This window comes from Hypomesus nipponensis, chromosome 5 (genome assembly GCF_054491055.1).
Source record: "Hypomesus nipponensis isolate SF chromosome 5, ASM5449105v1, whole genome shotgun sequence".
Classification (NCBI taxonomy): Eukaryota; Metazoa; Chordata; class Actinopteri; order Osmeriformes; family Osmeridae; genus Hypomesus; species Hypomesus nipponensis.
In genome coordinates, this window is record NC_140365.1 from 3,799,269 (window position 1) to 3,816,421 (window position 17,153).

Consider the following 17,153-nt stretch of genomic DNA (forward strand, 5'->3'; position numbering starts at 1 on the left):
CCTCAAGTGGACTTGAAGCACTTCCTGGGTCAACTGAAACGTCACATTAAAAACGAAGGGTCGTCCACGCAGATGTCAAAGCAAAAGATAGGTGTAAGAAGCCAACATTTTTACCAATCATGTTTGCCTTATCTCCACATTTTTATGCAAGGGAGTAGACAAGTGAAGACAACTGGGCACACGTTGCATGTATTTATTCACCGCTTCTTCTGAACTTTTGTTGTATTCCTTTAGGCAACACCAAAAACCAAGTCTATATATTTAAAATCATTAACAGGTTTCCCTCAAATACACAGGCATAAACAAACGGCATGATAATCAAAAATTTGCGCAAACTAAATATTATTTAAGTATTGCACCAGCACATCAAGAAATACCACTTGGTAAATGACAATGTTTTCTGAATTATCGCTTCCACATTGTTGTATGCGCTGATTAAACAAAATGATTGAGGCATCTATATTAGACGTAAGTTTTTAAGATGTGGCAATTCTCATATTGTATAAATGTGTATACATACTTACAGATTACATAAAAGCAAAAATAAAGACAGGCACAGTTCAATAAAACGGATTGAAATGTTATTTAAAAGTTTTTGATTTCAGGCCTTTACAGTTTCTGAGTGTTTCCTGTTCACATGCTTTATACATTATGATGTCCAAGTTTTTTCTCCTTCCTGCCAGAGATGTCTCTGACCATCCTCTACCTGTGTCTCAGTGTAACTGTGCTTTGGTTCCCCTCTCACTGTGTGTCTCAATAATGTATTTTATATATAATTATTTACATCAGCATTTAACCCAAGACGACATACAGAGGGCGTTTTAAGCCTGTGACCTCTTGATCTGCGATCAAATACTCTAACCACTGGGCTATTCCCATTCCCCTCCGCCCCATCTCTCGCTGCTGTCAATGCATGAGTGTTTCTTCATCAACACGGAGAGGGGGGCTTCTGTAGCTTGCTCCACAGTGTAAGCATCTCCTTGGGGCTACGCTTATGAACAAGCAGCACAGAACTGTATGCGCAGGGCTTGTCCCTCTCCGATTCAGGGAGGTCAAAGGTCAAAAACCCAGGGTGGTGTCCCGGGGAGAGCCCAAGCCTGTGAAGGCACATGCCCAGGTACACGTCATCGATGGGGAACATGCGCACCCTCTCGGACACCTGCCTCAGGCTCGCGGCGAGGGAACCAGAGTAGACCACGCCTCCTCCCCCGGCGTAAGGAGGATACACGCCCTCGTAGAAACTCTCGGGGATGTAGTACTTGGTGTTGGGCTCGCGGTTCGGCATGGCGTTGCTGATGACGTCACCGATGAACAAATCCAACGTCTCGGTTTGGTTTCTACTCGTCTGCGACGCGTCGTGCTCCTCTCGTTGTTTGTGAAGGTAATCCAGAAGCGCGTTTGTCCTCACGAAAACATCATCGTCGCCTTTGAATATGAACTGCGCGCCTGGACAGTGATGCTGGAGCCAGTGCCAGAAGAGAAGGTCCTTCAGGGTGAGGTTGAAGAAGGAGTCCCTGAAATCCCACTGCAGGATGTCTCTGTATTCTTGGCTCTCCAGCTCCAAGAGGCCTCCGAGGTCCGGGTGGGGCCCCGTGGTCGAGTCCTGCCTCCCCAGGAGAAAGACAGTGCGCACCAGCCCTACCACCCTCCCCTGCTCCCCCTTCACCAGGCCGCTCCGGCCCCACGTCTCCCGGATGGCCTGCCTGTTCTCAAAGTTACCCACCTGGGACTTGACGGCCATCAGGAGCATGGGGGTCTCCCACTCCCCGCTCTCGTTGCTGGCGCACACCCCGGGCTGGTTCCTGAGGAGGGGGTACTCTCTGCAGTGCATGGACAGGACAAACGCTTTCATCTGCTCCGGGAGGGTGTTGTAGTCGTGGAGATGGGCGCCCCAGCACTGCTCCGAATCAGAAACGCAGGTGGAGGAGCACTCTCGGTCCTGCCACGGAATTCCCTCGCTTCCCTGCCTCACGGAGGAGCTTGCATTGGTCAGGTTCCCCTGTAGAATAGGGTTGTACCGTCTGTCCCAGGTGTGCTGAAGACGGTTCCACAGGGCTGTCTCCTGCAGACGCAGGTTCCAGAAGGGGCCCAGGGGATGGGATGCCAAGGCCCCAGAGTTAGCAGAGGCCCCCGGGGCGACGAAGCGGACCGGTAGTTGGGGAGGGGAATAGGAGACCGTGATGAATATAGACACCATGATGTATATGACAAGATGACCCGTCATCACACAGGGTAGGAGGCACAGGCACAGTATTCGTCCATTGCACCTGCATCGCGCCATTGGCTGCAGCGTAGAAGATGAGAGATGGGATACAGACAAGAGTTTAGTAAAAAGGTGAGAGAAAAAAAGACAAGCAGAAGAAACGGGGTTCACTGTTGTGTGTTTGCCTAGCGCTGAGCTTTTTCAACACGTTTCCTGACGACGACATCTGACCAATGCAGGGAGCCTATGCTGTCATAAGGAGCAACCATCACTGGGGAGTTGGTTTCCTAGGTAATGCACCATGGTGGCTTGTTATGTGCCTGGCTAAGGACGGAAGTTGCCATACAGCCATAGGTACATCATGTACCCCTAGGCAAAAAACAAGTATGGGAAAAAGTGAAATAGTACACTTGGATCCTAAATACATATTAGAATTTTTTAAGAATGTTAAAATAATGTAGCTTTTGCATGGAATTTGCATGGTGTTGCATTATATCTACCAGCTACTGTGGTTAACATTTCCTTAAAGTTGAGTTGGCATTAGGCTGATGAACAAAGAAGGATTGTGTTGAAATAATAGTTACCATAACATTTAGATGTTAACATAAAATCACTGTCACATAGTCTAGACTTAAAATAAACAACTGCAAATGAAAAGCCTTTATCATAGAAAAAGTATAAATAAACAACTTACATGTGTGGTAAGCTATCAGACAGGGAAGACGCACTGAGATAAAGAAGACGATTCCAGGATTAAAAAAAATATTAAATACTTTCAGATGTTCTTTATCACTTTTCTTCGGCTGTTTGGTTTCCTTGAACGGACTAGGCCTACGGTACAAACCATTTCAACGCTCGAATCTGTGCGTTGTTTGAAAATAACCCACGGAGAGAAAAAGCATTGTACCCCAGGTAACGTTGATCATGCGCTCCCCAGCGAATGCCACGCGTAGCCTAGACCATACTTTTGGTAAAGTAGTCACCGCATCGTAATGTCTAATGCGTAAACAAAGTGCGAAAGATATATTCAAATGTTTTTCATTTGTTTTTTTGTTTTTTTGCATGAAGTCTAATCACGATTATCTAAAACCAGCACGCAGGTATACTCCGCAGGGGTTTATTTGCAAGTCATCTGGGACGGGAGAAAACAACCACACCCGGAAGAAAAATATAAGCTACCGCTTATATGCTTTTAAATCTCTAGCCAAAAATAATTTTTTTGTTAAGCAAATGATCTATTGATAACATGGTGGCAGTGTAGGGCTATGTACCCATGTACAGACACCAATACCCATCTCCTCACCATAACCCCAAAGAGAACATAGATAATGTCATAGGTCAAGTTATGTTTGATTATTGCAAAATTGACCTTGCTTTTACATGACATGGATTGTCATGTCAATCTTCATCCCTCCCCCTCGAACACACCTCTCACAAACAACTCCCCTCTCCTCCACACACAAACAATACATTCTGGACCATCATACCTGAAGCGAGTGATTATAATATGTATCATCTGAATGATCTTGTCGCTCAGACTGCATGCAGTGCCATGGTGCCATAGAAACCCCAGTGATTGATCCCCCTCAGGGTGTGTTCACACCATCAAGCCTTCCAAACAGGCGCTTATGTAATGCCTTAACTAGGCAGATCTGGGGTTGGCTGAAAATCTGAACCGTCAATGGCAATCTGACAGTCCCATTGATGGTAATGTAACTGTTCAATAATTTCCAAACCAACACTTCTGTTGTGAATGGACTTCAGATGGTGGTTAGAGAGGAGTCTTTGTATTTCACTCCAGCTTTAAGTTACCATTATACTTAAGGGTTTGCGTTTTCATGGATCCCTTAAGAACACTAACATGCAAACACAAGCAAAGCTCCTGTTTACTCTCTTCAAAATATACACGTTTAGTCTGAGGTCTTTGTGGGTCACATAACCCAGAGAGACAAGTGCAGTCTCAACAAATAAAAAGAAATTCAGTTTGTTGTAAAAAAGTTTATTCCAATAGCCAGTTCCGGAGTATTTTCACATTTTATATCTGCACATCTGCTCATGTTCTTCTCCTTAACATACAATGGGTAAAACATATTTTTTTTACATACAATATTGTAATCATGACTATTAATCAATATTGTTGGTATTCATTACACAGATTATCATTGTTGCTGTAAAGCAATATCACAGTTTATTCAATATAGACAGGTGTTGGACATACTGTAATGGGGTTTTAATACGCTCTCAATCACCAATTCTAAAACTGGTTGTTCCCATCCTTGATTTTGATTGGCTATATCGCGTTCCATACCGTTGTTAAATCCAGCATAACCTCACAGGTTGTCCTCATAACATTCTTTAACATTCCATATTACTGCTGATCGAATATTTCAAATGGAAAAAGACGACAAAGGTGTCCATCTGGCTGTTGCGTGGCAACGATTTATGTGGGAACTATACTTTGTAGTAGCGGAAGAATGACGGTTTATTATGAAACTATTTTGTTTCTAATTGTTTTTATTGATGAAACCATATCAAATGTTTGCAGTAACAGTTTTAGAAAAGCAATAAGCCCCAAGAGGCCGTGGTTTACGCTGATTTTAGAACAGGTAAGGGGGTTTTCGGCACTCCGCTTCGCGTCGTGCCTAACAACTCCCCTTACCTGTTCTAAAATCAGCGTAAACTACGGCCTCTTGGGGCTTATTGCTTAAATATCCTTCCGCCCCTCCAACACACAGGACATGATGAGTATGGTGAGAGCCTAGTTGTGTGTTGCTGCACACAGATGGGACTGAGATAGAGCAGCACTGTCAGAATGGCAACCAGTTGCTTTGAGGCGTTTACACCCACATACACATTTAAAGGGGGCAATGTAAAATAGCTCTTCCACGTGCATGTCCAGTCACCCGGGCGATAACAACCGCTCTGCATCAACGTTTCGACAGCGCCGTGACAACATAGCAGCATCATAATAGTCACAGTGCACCCATTTACAAAGAGTCATTGATAAAAGTCATAGGAAGAGACAACAAGTAGGGGGATGGGGGGGGGGGGGCATTACGACAATATGAAAATATTATACTTCAGAGAATCAGTGTTTTCAAGAGGATGGAGGAAACAGGGATACAGGAGAATTGGTTGAAACTGGCCTTTTCACAATTTCTCTCCAGGAAGAAGGTATATGGGATGGTGGTACAAGTGAGACTACTAGTGATGGTCATACATAAAGAGTTCTGCTCCTGTGACCCGTGAAGGGTGTCCATTTAGTATCATACCAGCATTACTGCTATCATCGGACCAACTGTCATCCTTGAATTCAAGATTTGGCACGATAAATAAGACAATAAAAAAACGGGCGGAATCATACAAACATTGATAGTTGTAAGCTGACACGAATAATCCATTTACAGACTTCAATGTTTAGAACAAGTCATTTATGAAGCGATCATGGGTCGAAACCGTTTCATGTGCAAATCACAAACGGAAGAGTTTCTCTCCTTGCAGTTCTTTTTCAAGAGAAGTTCTTGTTCATTTTTGCTCTATAAGAAATAATCACAATTACATTTTGCAGTTATTAGCCAAGATGACTAACACAAGCTTCCTTGTCCACTTGGATATTCCAATTCTTTCCCCAAAGAGCCGGCTTGCACCATCGGTTTGGGGAGTGGGTGAACCATGCTACTTTCTCTGTGAGGAGACAACTCGTCAAGGAAGAATTCAGACAGTTTTGCATAACTCCAGTGCATCCATCACAATATTATTAATACCAGGCCACATTGCAAAGTGGTGATTCAGCTAAAGATGGGGAGCACATTAGGATGTAAGGATGTACCATTGAACGCCACCCCTCCCCCCCAGCACAAAAATAAACCAGAGGTCACAGTGGAGTATAGTCTGACACACTGCACGCCCTCAAGTGAGGTTTGAGTTGGACGACTGAATAATATAGAGCAAGAGAGCGTCAGATAGTCTTTATAATACCTGGTAAAGATGCTTGGAAGAATAAACCTTAGCAGGACTAATGTGCCATCCACACAAAACTGAGATTTACAGTCAGGAACTAATACAGAAGCATGTACACGCACGCACACACACACACACACTCACGATGGCGTTATAACCATGAACAAACATGAATGTAGAAAAATATAGCCTACGTCACACAGCTACAAAGTAGGCAGGAAAAATCCCAGCTATCCAATTACAAGTGAACATAAATGGTTGTGTCTTCGGAAGGTGACACAGCTAAGCCAAAGGCATTGTTGGTTTGAGATTGAATGCTAGTGGTATTTCATACCAAATGTTTTTATAAATCTGTAAAAGGGTTAAACTGGCAGTTTTAGATCAAAAATATGATGAGAAAAATGATGCATTCCTGGCAAAATATTTATGGACCGCTTAGCAAAGTTCACCTTGAGCCCACTGAACACATGCTGTATGAAAGCCATTATGTCAAGTAGAAAAGTTCAAGTTTTTTTAGTTTGTTTTGTTTTTGACACGTATTGTTCTAATGTTCTAATTCTTTTTACAGCAGCAACACCCTTCCACAAGTGGCAGTCTCCTCATGCCAAACTCAGAGCCCCCACATTAAATTCAACGCTTTCATCGTAGCATCTATCATCCGAATCTCATTTGTCATGGTCTCATTACTGCATCACAGATGACAAGGAGATATGCACACCTCGAGACTGGTCGCCAGCGGAATCTAAGCATCAAAGTGGACCTAATGATGAAATCTGGATCATGACAACCGGTATTGAGCGCAAGGCCATAATACAGTCACTTCCAAGTGATTGAAGGAGGATCAGAGACCGAGCTTCATCTAAGGGAGGTGGAACTTAAGAGGTGACAGACCAACTCAGGTGGAAAAAAGAGAATATTTAAATCTAATTTAAATGTGTTAGATGAGAGCTTCATATGTTATCTTTACAGTTATATTTTACTACACCATCAGAAGTTCAGAACTGTGCTAAAAATGTAGAGATTTTGTATCTTCACATACTTTTTGACAACTTGAATATACAGTATGTGAGTTTACATTTACTTTGTTAAGTATACTTTAAGTATCGTATTTCTTCACTTGGGAACCCCAGGACGTAGAACATGTGTGATGGGTTTAACCTTGACGACTGAGGGTGAAGACATAACCATATTACAGGAGGAGTGGGATTCAAAGTGAACGTAGTGATAAAGCTTTGCTTTAGTCTTTCACGGATCCAACCGAAGTTTTCAAAGTAACAATGCATAGTTTAGCAACGGAGGCCATCGACCATATGGAGGCAAACCAGAGGAAGAGGGAAGAAGGCGGGATATGGAACTAAGAGGCGTGAGAGCGAAGCGAGCGTCGGTTGATGTCTGGGACGAGGAATCGGCTAAATCCTGAGCATTCTATACCCGCCTACCATGAGCTCCATTAACAACACGAGTGTAGAACACGTCAACATTTTAACGATTGGCTGTCATGTACTAATAGAAGGATTTCTAAACCTCAGAATGACTCGAGATTAGGATATTTATATCGAAGTCTATATATATAGACTGCCAGATCAAAAGACGAAGCAGAGAGACAATGCAGGTAAAGACTTGCCTATAATCTGACGGCTGGATAGACAATTCGTCAAAAGCAATCTGGATTTTGACTTCAAAGTCTTTCTTTCGGCAATCCAAAGATAGCATTGTTGTCACAGCATACATAAGCGAATGGAAGTTATATTCGTTGACATGCTCATCAGGACCGAGCTATTCAGAGGACAGTCACTTAAAAGATTGTCTCTCTGCTGTCTTGTTTATTGAACTGATGTTAGTTACGTTATTCACTTTGAGAACCGTGACTAGGAGATCAGTTTCCTTTTGTCTGACCCAGTAATGTACTTCCCAACTCAACACAAACAAGGCATACATACAAATAAGTTGAAAGCAAGGACACAAACATGAAAAATAAACAGCAGTTGCAAAATATATAAATAAAAATAAATACTCTGTACATATATCTCTGAATGAACCCCAGTAAACATTTACAGGAAAAGAGTATTACCCCCAGTAAACATCCAGAAGCAAGAAGGGGCCTTGAAGAACTGAACCTTGAGCAGGTCTGAGGCTTAAATCACACAGCCAATGTCTGTCAAGCCCTTCCTTTCACACAGTGCTGAATTTGTTCAGGGTTGACAAGTAAGTTTCTTATTTAATTTCTTCTTTTTTTTTCTTTTTTTTACCACAGCTGTTTGCAGTTCTGGTCTCCATAGTGTTGTTTTTCTTACCCAACATGTCAAATTGGCATGTGAACCCAGCTTTCTCCAGCCTCCACTGCTGCTCTATTGCACATCTCCCAAGAGGTCAGGGTTCGAAATGACATATGACTCTTAGAGGGGCCCCCAAAAAACGTTATCATAAAAAGCTAGCTATGGTATGAGAAAAAAAATAAGCTTTTTAATGTTTTGAAATATTATGTTTGTAATTTTAACATTTTTAACTATAATTTAAGATCAGCTTCCTGATGGTCACTCCTGAATATTTTATCTAGCCCCACTGACGTATAACAGGCGAAACTCACAAAAAAATTATTATGGGGGTTCCTGTAGATTCATGTAGAATTTCAGACACGCCCCCTCCATTTCGAACCCTGCAAGAGGTTATGAAGATTTATAAAGTCATGCCTAGTAGAAAATCATAAGAAGCTAAAAGTAAACAACACAAGCTTATAAGCGGGTCCACTAAATGACTTGACTGAATACAGCTAAACAAAGATGGCTGAACTTAGAGTGTTTTTTCCACTGTTTCCCAACACCTGTCTCACTTTAACGGAGAAGCAAGTCAGTTAAACAATCAAACTTAATTATACATGGTCAATAAAGTGCATTGTAATAACCTCTTTGGGGGGAAAAGAGCAACAACTTTGTGGACACAGTCGCAGCGTGCAGCTGGATGATAAGCTCACCATGGTATCCTGTACTCTGAATCTGCAGGACTTATTGATTTTGTTGTAGGGAGGCTTTGTTTCAGACCTCCAGCCTGAACATTTCACTCAGTAATACGAAGCCCGTCAGTAACAGAAGCATGTCCATCAGTGGATGGTAAACAGTGATATCCCAGCGCTGTTGTACATAAGAAAACTTGGCACGTCATTGCAAATGGTCGTGGGTGGATGAGGATCAGGTTGGCCAGACAGTTTGACGTCCAGTGAAGCTATTGAATTACCACCGGTTTATAATTCACTACAATAGGAAGATGAGCCATATCAATCAAGGTGCCTCTCTCACTGTAGCAAACAAGCATGATATTTTCCATCCCCCCCAAAAGCTTTCCCTTCCTGTGTAACTTTGCTCTTGTCGGGGTTGTTTAATATTAACATTGCTAAACTCCCTCTTTATAAATTATATAGTTCTGTAACACTTCAGAACATAAACACTGCTGCCTCTATGCTGTCTCTATACCCACTGCCTCCTCAGCCCCCTGCCCCTCCAGCCCCCTACTGGCCCTGCCTCCCAGTCCCCCTGCCTCCTCAGACCCCTGCCCCTCCAGCCCCCTACTGGCCCTGCCTCCCAGTCCCCCTGCCTCCTCAGACCCCTGCCCCTCCAGCCCTCCAATCCCCAGTCCTCCAGCCCCCTACTCCCCCCACCTCCCAGCCCCCCTGCCTCCTCAGACCTGCGTCTCCAGGCCACTGAGTTTGGGGGTCAGGATGCGGGGAGTCACCCCTGAGTTGAGGTCCCTCTCGAACTCCAGAAGCTGGCCCATGAAGTTGAGGTTGGGGGACACCACAGGACGACGACCGCGCACGTATTTGTAGGCATCCGTCATGGTCATGAGCGTGTGCTTCATCAGGTAGGCGATGACGATGGTCGCTGAACGGGACACGCCGGCCTGGCAGTGGACCAACACACCACGGCCACTCTGGTGAGCTTCCTCTGAGGAGGAGAAGGAGAGGAGGAGGAGAGGAAGAGAAGGAGACAAGGAGGAGAGGGGAAGGAGAGGAGGAGAATGAGAGGAGGAGGAGAGGAAGAGAAGGAGACAAGGAGGAGAGGGGAAGGAGAGGAGGAGAATGAGAGGAGGAGGAGAGGAAGAGGAGGAGGATAGGAGAAGGAGAGGAGGAGGAGAGGAGAAGAGGTGAAGAGGAAGAGAAGGAGGAGAAGGAGATGAGGAGGAGAGGAAGGGAAGGAGACAAGGGGAGGAGAGGAGGAGAAGATGGGCAAGTGGCCGTGAGCCATAAATCAACACACATTCAAAGATTATTTCCAGTCAGGTCTGAAGCTCTCTATTTTCTCGTCCAGTTTTCCATCCATTTATAGCTCCCTACTGTCAGCCCAGTCGCAGGCGACAGGCAGATAGAAGAACATCTGAGAGATTTGTCTTTCAGTATTTCTTAATTCAAGAAAAGACAGTTTTGAGGAAACACAGCAGAGGAAGAACACAAAGACATTAAAAACAACAACAAGGAGAAAGTAGTAAACAAAACACACACTTCCACACAAACGTACACACACCCACAAACACACTCATCCCCCGAACCTCACGTCATTTTCTCACCGATGAACTCAAACACCTCCTCAAAGTACTGCCGCAGGTTCTGCTTGCTGTTGTCAGTGGCCGGAAGCCGTTTGTACCGCACCAGACCGGAGCCCAGGTGATACAGCGGCAGGTGAGTGGTGACGTTGACCACGTAGCCGATGTTGAAACGCAGCAGCAGGTCCAGGTCCTCCGCGTCCCTCTCGTTCCCCAGGAACAGGAAGGGCAGGATGGGGCTGATCACGGCGTTCTCCACGTCAGGGGTCATCCCGCTCTCGTCCGACAGGCAGGCCGGCAGGGAGGAGGACAGAGGCAGGGTGAGGTGCCCTGTAGAGAGGAGAGGACAGTGAGACACAGCACTGGATGAGGCTGATGGTGTGTAAACCATCACTCAGGGAGTCAGGTGGCTGAATGGTGAGAGAATCGGGCTAGTAATCTGAAGGTTGCCAGATCGATTCCCGGCCGTGCTAAATGACGTTGTGTCCTTGGGTAAGGCACTTCACCCTACTTGCCTCGGGGGAATGTCCTTTTACTTACTGTAAGTCACTCTGGATAAGAACGTCTGCCAAATGTAAATGACTCGCCCTGATGAAGAAAACTGGCCCGAGTACCAGAAAGACATGCGAGAAACACTTAAGTAAAATGGATAAACCGTACATGTTAATTAAGTGAAGATGGAGTTTGTTTAATAGGTATTAACTAACATTTTGAGTTGACCCAGCCACTGTTGATGCGCTCCCCGTCTAATTCTGACAGAAGTAGCAGGGCAATAACAGTCCTCATTCGACCGTACTGGACGTTTTCACAACATCCGGCACTCTCTTAATGCAGAGTTATATAACAAAATATAAGAATACATTGTATCTCTGGGGGGGTTTTGTCATTTAAATGGAAAAAGCCTTATCTCTCACTGACAGGACCCAGAGTCAGCGACCCCATTTTCAGCAAGTGACATTATTTTAAATAAATAACTTCAAATCTAGTCTTTTATCTGCTTTCTTTGTACCCTGATCACCCTCCCTCCATTTCTCCACTCTCTCTCTCTACGGAGCCTAAGCTATAATTACCAGCCATTATCCCTGAGTTCCTTTTAAATAACCAATGTTGAAATAACATGGAGAGAGACAGGGAGGGGGAGGAAGGGGATTTAATAGAAAAGTAAAAGAAGACCAGAAAATGAGACAGTAATGAAAAGAAGAACAAAGAGAGGGAAATAGTTTTTCTTCAACACCTGCTGAAGAAAAACAACTAATCAGTTTGAAGCGGTCTCTCGACAAACCCTCAGCAGAAAAGACAAACACGGTTCGAAAATAACCAAAAACCCAAATTAAAAACTTCTTACCTCGACCGTTCTCCTCGTCCTGTTCTCTGTTGAGAGAGTTGAGGACCAGGTGGAGGGACTGGGCAGAGGGGAGAGAGTGCCCCCCCTCTCGGTCTCTCTGCCTGGGCTTAGGCTTTATGAGGGTCCCAGGGGCGGAAGGTGGGGGAGAGAAGGAAGGGGGAGACTGGGGAGAAGGCGAGCGGGGTGAGGGGGAGCAAGGGTAGGTCATATCATCATCTTGCCCCATGCCATCCCCCATCCCTGACCCCTCTCCTTTGCTCCAGAGTCTCTTCAGCGAATCCCGGCCTTGATCTCGTCCAGACACCGACCCGGACCCGATGAAATCCAGGACGGCCATCTTGCCTTGCTGAAGCCTGCGTCGGCCTGCGTGGTCAGTCACCTGCGAGCGCGTAAACTCCAACAGGTTCCGACAGTCCAAGATCACGGGGCTCGCCCCGTTGCTGCTGTTCTGGTTGTGGTGCGTTTTCCCCACGCCGCCTCCCATCCCGGCGCAGACCTGATGGTTCTGCTGCGTTTTCGATCGAGTCATCTTCTTCGCCAGCTCCTCGGGCCAGATAGTGCGCACGCTGTAATCGTCGTCGTCTGGCGGGAACGCCCCCACCGCCGGATGAGGTTCACCACCCATCCCCCGTCCCATCCCTGGGGGTTTGCCTCTGCGGGGGTCATAGGTCACGACGATGGGGTCGCTGCTGCAGTAGCTGCAGGTGGAGCTGCCCGCCTGGCTGGTTTTGGGGTTGCAGCCGGTCACACAGCTCTGCAAGGCTCGGAGAGGGGCGGTGGAGGACAGAGGGGCGCACGGCAGGCACCCCCCCACCAGTTTTTTGCGGAAGGCGGCCGGACTCTCGAAGCTCCCGGCTTCGCCGGCGCAGGAGGCGCAGCGCAGCGGCCGGAGGAGGCCCGTGCGGCAGTCCGACGCCGTGCTGTTGGAGGAGGACGTGTTGGTGGTGGAGGCCGTCGACAGACACCCTCCCAGGGTTCTCAAACCCATGGCTGCTGCGCCCCGGCTCACCCCTCCAGCCTGGTTGGCGCAGGATACGGAGGAAGACGGACTCCCCCCGCCCGCCTGGCAGCCCGTGGAGTGTCCTCTGGCTCCGCGGCAGCGAACCAGCTTCCAGCAGCCACAGCTGAAGGGGCGGGAGAAGTCTATGGTGCAGGTGTGGTCGGGGCTGGGGAAGCCACCACCATGGGAGGAGCAGGGGGAGAGGGGCAAGCCGTGGAGGAAGTGAGGCCTGGAATCCCGGTTCCTGGAGGGCCGGGGCTGGTGGAGCTGCTGGAAGGAGGCAGGGGGGAGGGTGGGGCGGGGTGGAGGGGACGAGGGGTAGTGGGCGTTTACGACGGAGGCATGGGGCACGGGGACGGACGCCTGGTGGCGGGGGAGGCTGTGAGAGTTGGAGGGTTGATGGACAGGTCCCAGTTTGGAGTTCTCTTTGTCACCCGTGGACGGCACTTTCCGATCACCTCGAGGAGAGAGCGTGGCGTTGACGGAGGGAGATCTGAGCGGCTCCTTCCCTCTCCTGGACGTCTGTCTCTGGGCAGGGACAAACTCCAGGACCCCTCCGGGGCTCACAGCTAGGTGGTTCTGGGGCTGGCTTCCTCTGGTGTTTCTACTTTGCTTCGGTGTGTTGTTCCGGCACTGTTGCACCACGACGTCCGGCTTCCCTGGCGAAGCCCCGGTCTTCCTCTCCCCGGATACCTGATCCAAGCGTAACGACACCCGTTTCCCCCGGTTACCCTTCACACTCCCACCGCGGCTTAACGAGTTGCTACGGCCTGCCTCTTTTATGCCTTTGTCTACGGACACCCGGATGTCGATGGTGTGTGTGTGCAGTCTAGGCCCGAGAGTCACCGTTCCGTTGCTATGACAGTGGCTAGGGTTGTAGTTGACGCCTTCCGTGAGGACGGCCCTGTCGCCCTTGGCTACCTGGAGACGGGATGATCTGTGCTTGCATACCAGAGAGTGGGAGTTGGAGGAGGGCGGCTGGGGACAGGACGAAGGAGGGTGGGGTTGGAGAGGGCGGGCGAGATGTCCGTTTGTGGTGGCCGATAAGTGAGAGTGGGACTGTGGGGTGGTCTGTGGGGAACCTGCACATAGAGCCAAGCTTTTAGGGCGCTGAATAACCACTATGCGCTCGTCAAGAGGGAGAGGAGGCATCTGGGTCTACACGAAGCTGTGTGTTGAAGAAGAGGGAGAAAGGGGGGGGGGGGGCAGAGAGAAAGAAAAACAAATGTGACTATATAGTTTCCTTTTTGTAGTTATTACTATAAATTATCTTAGAAAACAACACAACACAGAACAAAATACCTTGAACCTATGAAACGTACTATCCCGCACATACCTCATACAAGATAGTGGCACATACATGTAATATGAAATTACTTCCAAGAATTTGAGACTGCACTGTACATATAACAGTACAAAACATTTCAATAATGAATGCTTAGAAGAATATGAGATGCATATTTCTGTAAGCCATCCGTAAAATGCCTTCAAACCACACAGCACAAACAAAAAAAGGAACACCAATCAAAACCAAAGCAGCATAATAGCAGGCTATTTGGTTTTGTCACTTTTAACAGGCCAGTCATGCCTCTTTTTCTCAACAATTTGTTGAATCGTAAAGCAAATCTGTAGCTCCACCTCTGACTGGCTAACAGACTGAGTGTATAGCTAGGCCAGTAGCCCTACTAGAGCGATAGCTGCAACAGCCAGAGGCACAACACGCCATCGATGTACGTAGCCTATAAATAAGCACTTCATCATAAAATACTTGTTAAATACTGAAGGAGAGGTCAATGCGGGTGAATCATTAACATCATTAATTGAATGCATTACTTAGTTGTGGCGTTAATCCCTTCAGGTCTGTCTTGACAACAGAGGTTGAGATATATGGTATTTATCTTTGATTGAGGCGTAGTATGGAGAAGACAATCTGAAATATAACGCAGGCTTAGTAGCGTCAGCCTCTCCATGTAAGAGAGGTACTTCCGGGACAATGCAGCAGAAGAAACTGGGGATGAAGGGCGAGAAAGAGAGAGATGGCAGAGTACAGGGACAGGATAGGACGTGACAGGACAGACCAACGACTAAAGGGAGGAGGAAACTAGTCACGGTGCGCCAGGAACATATTCACTCCCACGCAATAAACACATAGTGACCCATAGACAAAACACACCATGCTCGTATTTCCCACATGCATACATCCACGCACTGGTGATGGTCTTGTCATCTTATCCTTTTGCAGCCTTTCCTTTGTTGCCTGTGGTGAGGGTGGGGGGTGGGGGTGAGGATGGGGGTGGGGTGGGGGTGAGGATGGGGGTGGGGTAACATTGACCCAGTTTTGTCAACATGGAAGTCAACATCACTCCAGTCACTTTCCCTCACACAATGTAAACACCTCATCAGCATTTAAATGTACGTAGGTTTTTTTCCGAAGTATTAATTCAATCAGCACCAGCCATCATCAATCAGTACGGTACGAAAACAGAATAACAGTCAAGCAATTGATGCCTCTTGAAATCATCATCCTTGTTGGTGATCACGTCTATATTAGTACCATATGTCTTCTGTTTTAGGTCAGTCCTTGTGGTTTTAGAAATTAAGTAATCAGTCTTTTTTTTTACCTTAAAAAGCCTTCATATGGTTTCACTCCCTGAAGCTGTTGTGCACGTTGCTGCAATTGTTTGTTATGATCTTAGAGTAAGGACGAAATGCACACATGCTCCAAACTGTTGTTTGACACTGAGCCCAGGTGCCAGTGGTGTAGACTACTGAGGCCTTCTGATGCTGTTGTGGAAGACTGTGTGTATTTGTAAGGCCTGTTAGTGTGGGATCTTTGAAACAGCACCCTCTTGAAATATATTGGCAATATATTGGAAATATATCCTGCTTGAAGCCTTTAATGGGCTCTGTCCTGCTGTGATGTCTATGTATAATAGTGGCTATTGATTAGGATTTTAAAGCTTTTTTTAAATATTGGATAATGCTGTATTGATTACACAGGTCGGCCTACCTGTAATATCGTTCACCTCGGTTGCTATGGACAGCTAATGGACTTCTCCTCCTAAAAAGGAAAACATTAATGGACACGGGTGGAAAAAAAAGATATTGTGGTACACTGGCTGCTTAACGGGGGCCCATAAGTTAAATTACTTGGAATCGGAGTGAAATTATTTCTCGCATCGTCTCACATCATTACGCGTAGGAACCCTCTCTGTCTCTGTGAGTAACTAGCAGCGAGTAAGAAGCAGTCTATTCTCATCTCAATGAGTGACGTTTCACGGTTATCCTTTGTTCCTGTTCCTGCTTTAAAATTAGGCCGGGTTTATGCTAATGTGGTCATAATAACGGTTATTTCAACAGTATACATATCGGACAATCTCTCTGAATTATGTGTTGACATATAATAAATCATGGCCCATGCATAAGAAAAAAATACAGAACCTAATGTTACACTATGGCCTTGATAGGCCGTGGCCTCATTCAGGCTCCTGCAGATTAGTGTCTGGTTTAGTCATGTGTGTTCAATAAACCAGCATATCACTTTCACTGCACGTTTTGTCCCTATAAATAATAGACAATATTTTAGCACAGTCCGCAGAGCTCATGATACCGTCCCCTGTCAAGATAATTAATTAGTAATGGAGGTGCATTCAATCTCTCTTGATTCATAATTGTATATATAAACGCAAATATATATAAATAAATAAGCAAAGCCCAAGCCCCTGTAGGCTCGAGCCGAATTCGTGTTCCTCGTTTTAACGCATTTACGCACTGCAAAATATGTAATTTATGAGTAGGATACGTATCCTTGTGCTACCTCGTCATGTGGCATCGGAAGCTGAATCAAAACGCTCACTCGGCTAATTTCAGACGAAGAAGTGTAATAGTTTAAGTGAAACTGGTTTTGGTCTATGGATTAAAAACTTGCTATACTTACGTTAAGAATGGCAATTCCGTTTTATGTTCATGCTCTTAGTGTAGTCTACGAATCCTCATATCGAAAGGCATCCCAATTCTCTGAAGTGTTCCATACATTTGTTTAGCACTTCCGTCTGTGCAAAAGAAAAAAAAGCTTGAAATGCATGTAAAAAATATATCATACTGCCAATGTT

The 17,153-nt window shown here is 46.1% G+C and overlaps 2 protein-coding genes and 1 long non-coding RNA gene across 4 annotated transcripts; all 3 read right to left on the reverse strand.

Annotated features, from left to right (window-relative positions):
- Positions 1 to 154: 154 nt before the first annotated feature.
- LOC146287870 (N-acetyllactosaminide beta-1,3-N-acetylglucosaminyltransferase 2) lies at positions 155 to 2,281 on the reverse strand. The gene has a single exon (XM_084698339.1). It carries the CDS (start codon positions 2,279 to 2,281, stop codon positions 929 to 931), a length of 1,353 nt encoding a protein of 450 aa, XP_084554465.1. The 3' UTR covers positions 155 to 928.
- A 187-nt stretch (positions 2,282 to 2,468) lies between these two features.
- LOC146287871 (uncharacterized) lies at positions 2,469 to 3,121 on the reverse strand. Its single transcript, XR_014755111.1, has 3 exons — positions 2,898 to 3,121; positions 2,704 to 2,748; positions 2,469 to 2,572 (listed from the first exon to the last, which is right to left on the reverse strand). It is a non-coding gene; the product is annotated as an uncharacterized LOC146287871 (long non-coding RNA).
- Positions 3,122 to 9,835: 6,714 nt separating this feature from the next.
- LOC146287872 (uncharacterized) lies at positions 9,836 to 17,112 on the reverse strand. 2 transcript variants are annotated; one of them, XM_084698502.1, is made up of 5 exons: positions 16,192 to 16,295; positions 16,052 to 16,102; positions 12,042 to 14,209; positions 10,721 to 11,026; positions 9,836 to 10,101 (listed from the first exon to the last, which is right to left on the reverse strand). In XM_084698502.1, the coding sequence occupies exons 3-5, from the start codon at positions 14,191 to 14,193 to the stop codon at positions 9,836 to 9,838; spliced, it is 2,724 nt and encodes a 907-aa protein (XP_084554628.1). In that variant the 5' UTR covers positions 14,194 to 14,209; positions 16,052 to 16,102; positions 16,192 to 16,295. The 2 variants fall into 2 exon arrangements, with proteins under 2 accessions (XP_084554628.1, XP_084554629.1); XM_084698503.1 differs by lacking the exons at positions 16,052 to 16,102; positions 16,192 to 16,295 and adding an exon at positions 16,979 to 17,112.
- Positions 17,113 to 17,153: the final 41 nt, after the last annotated feature.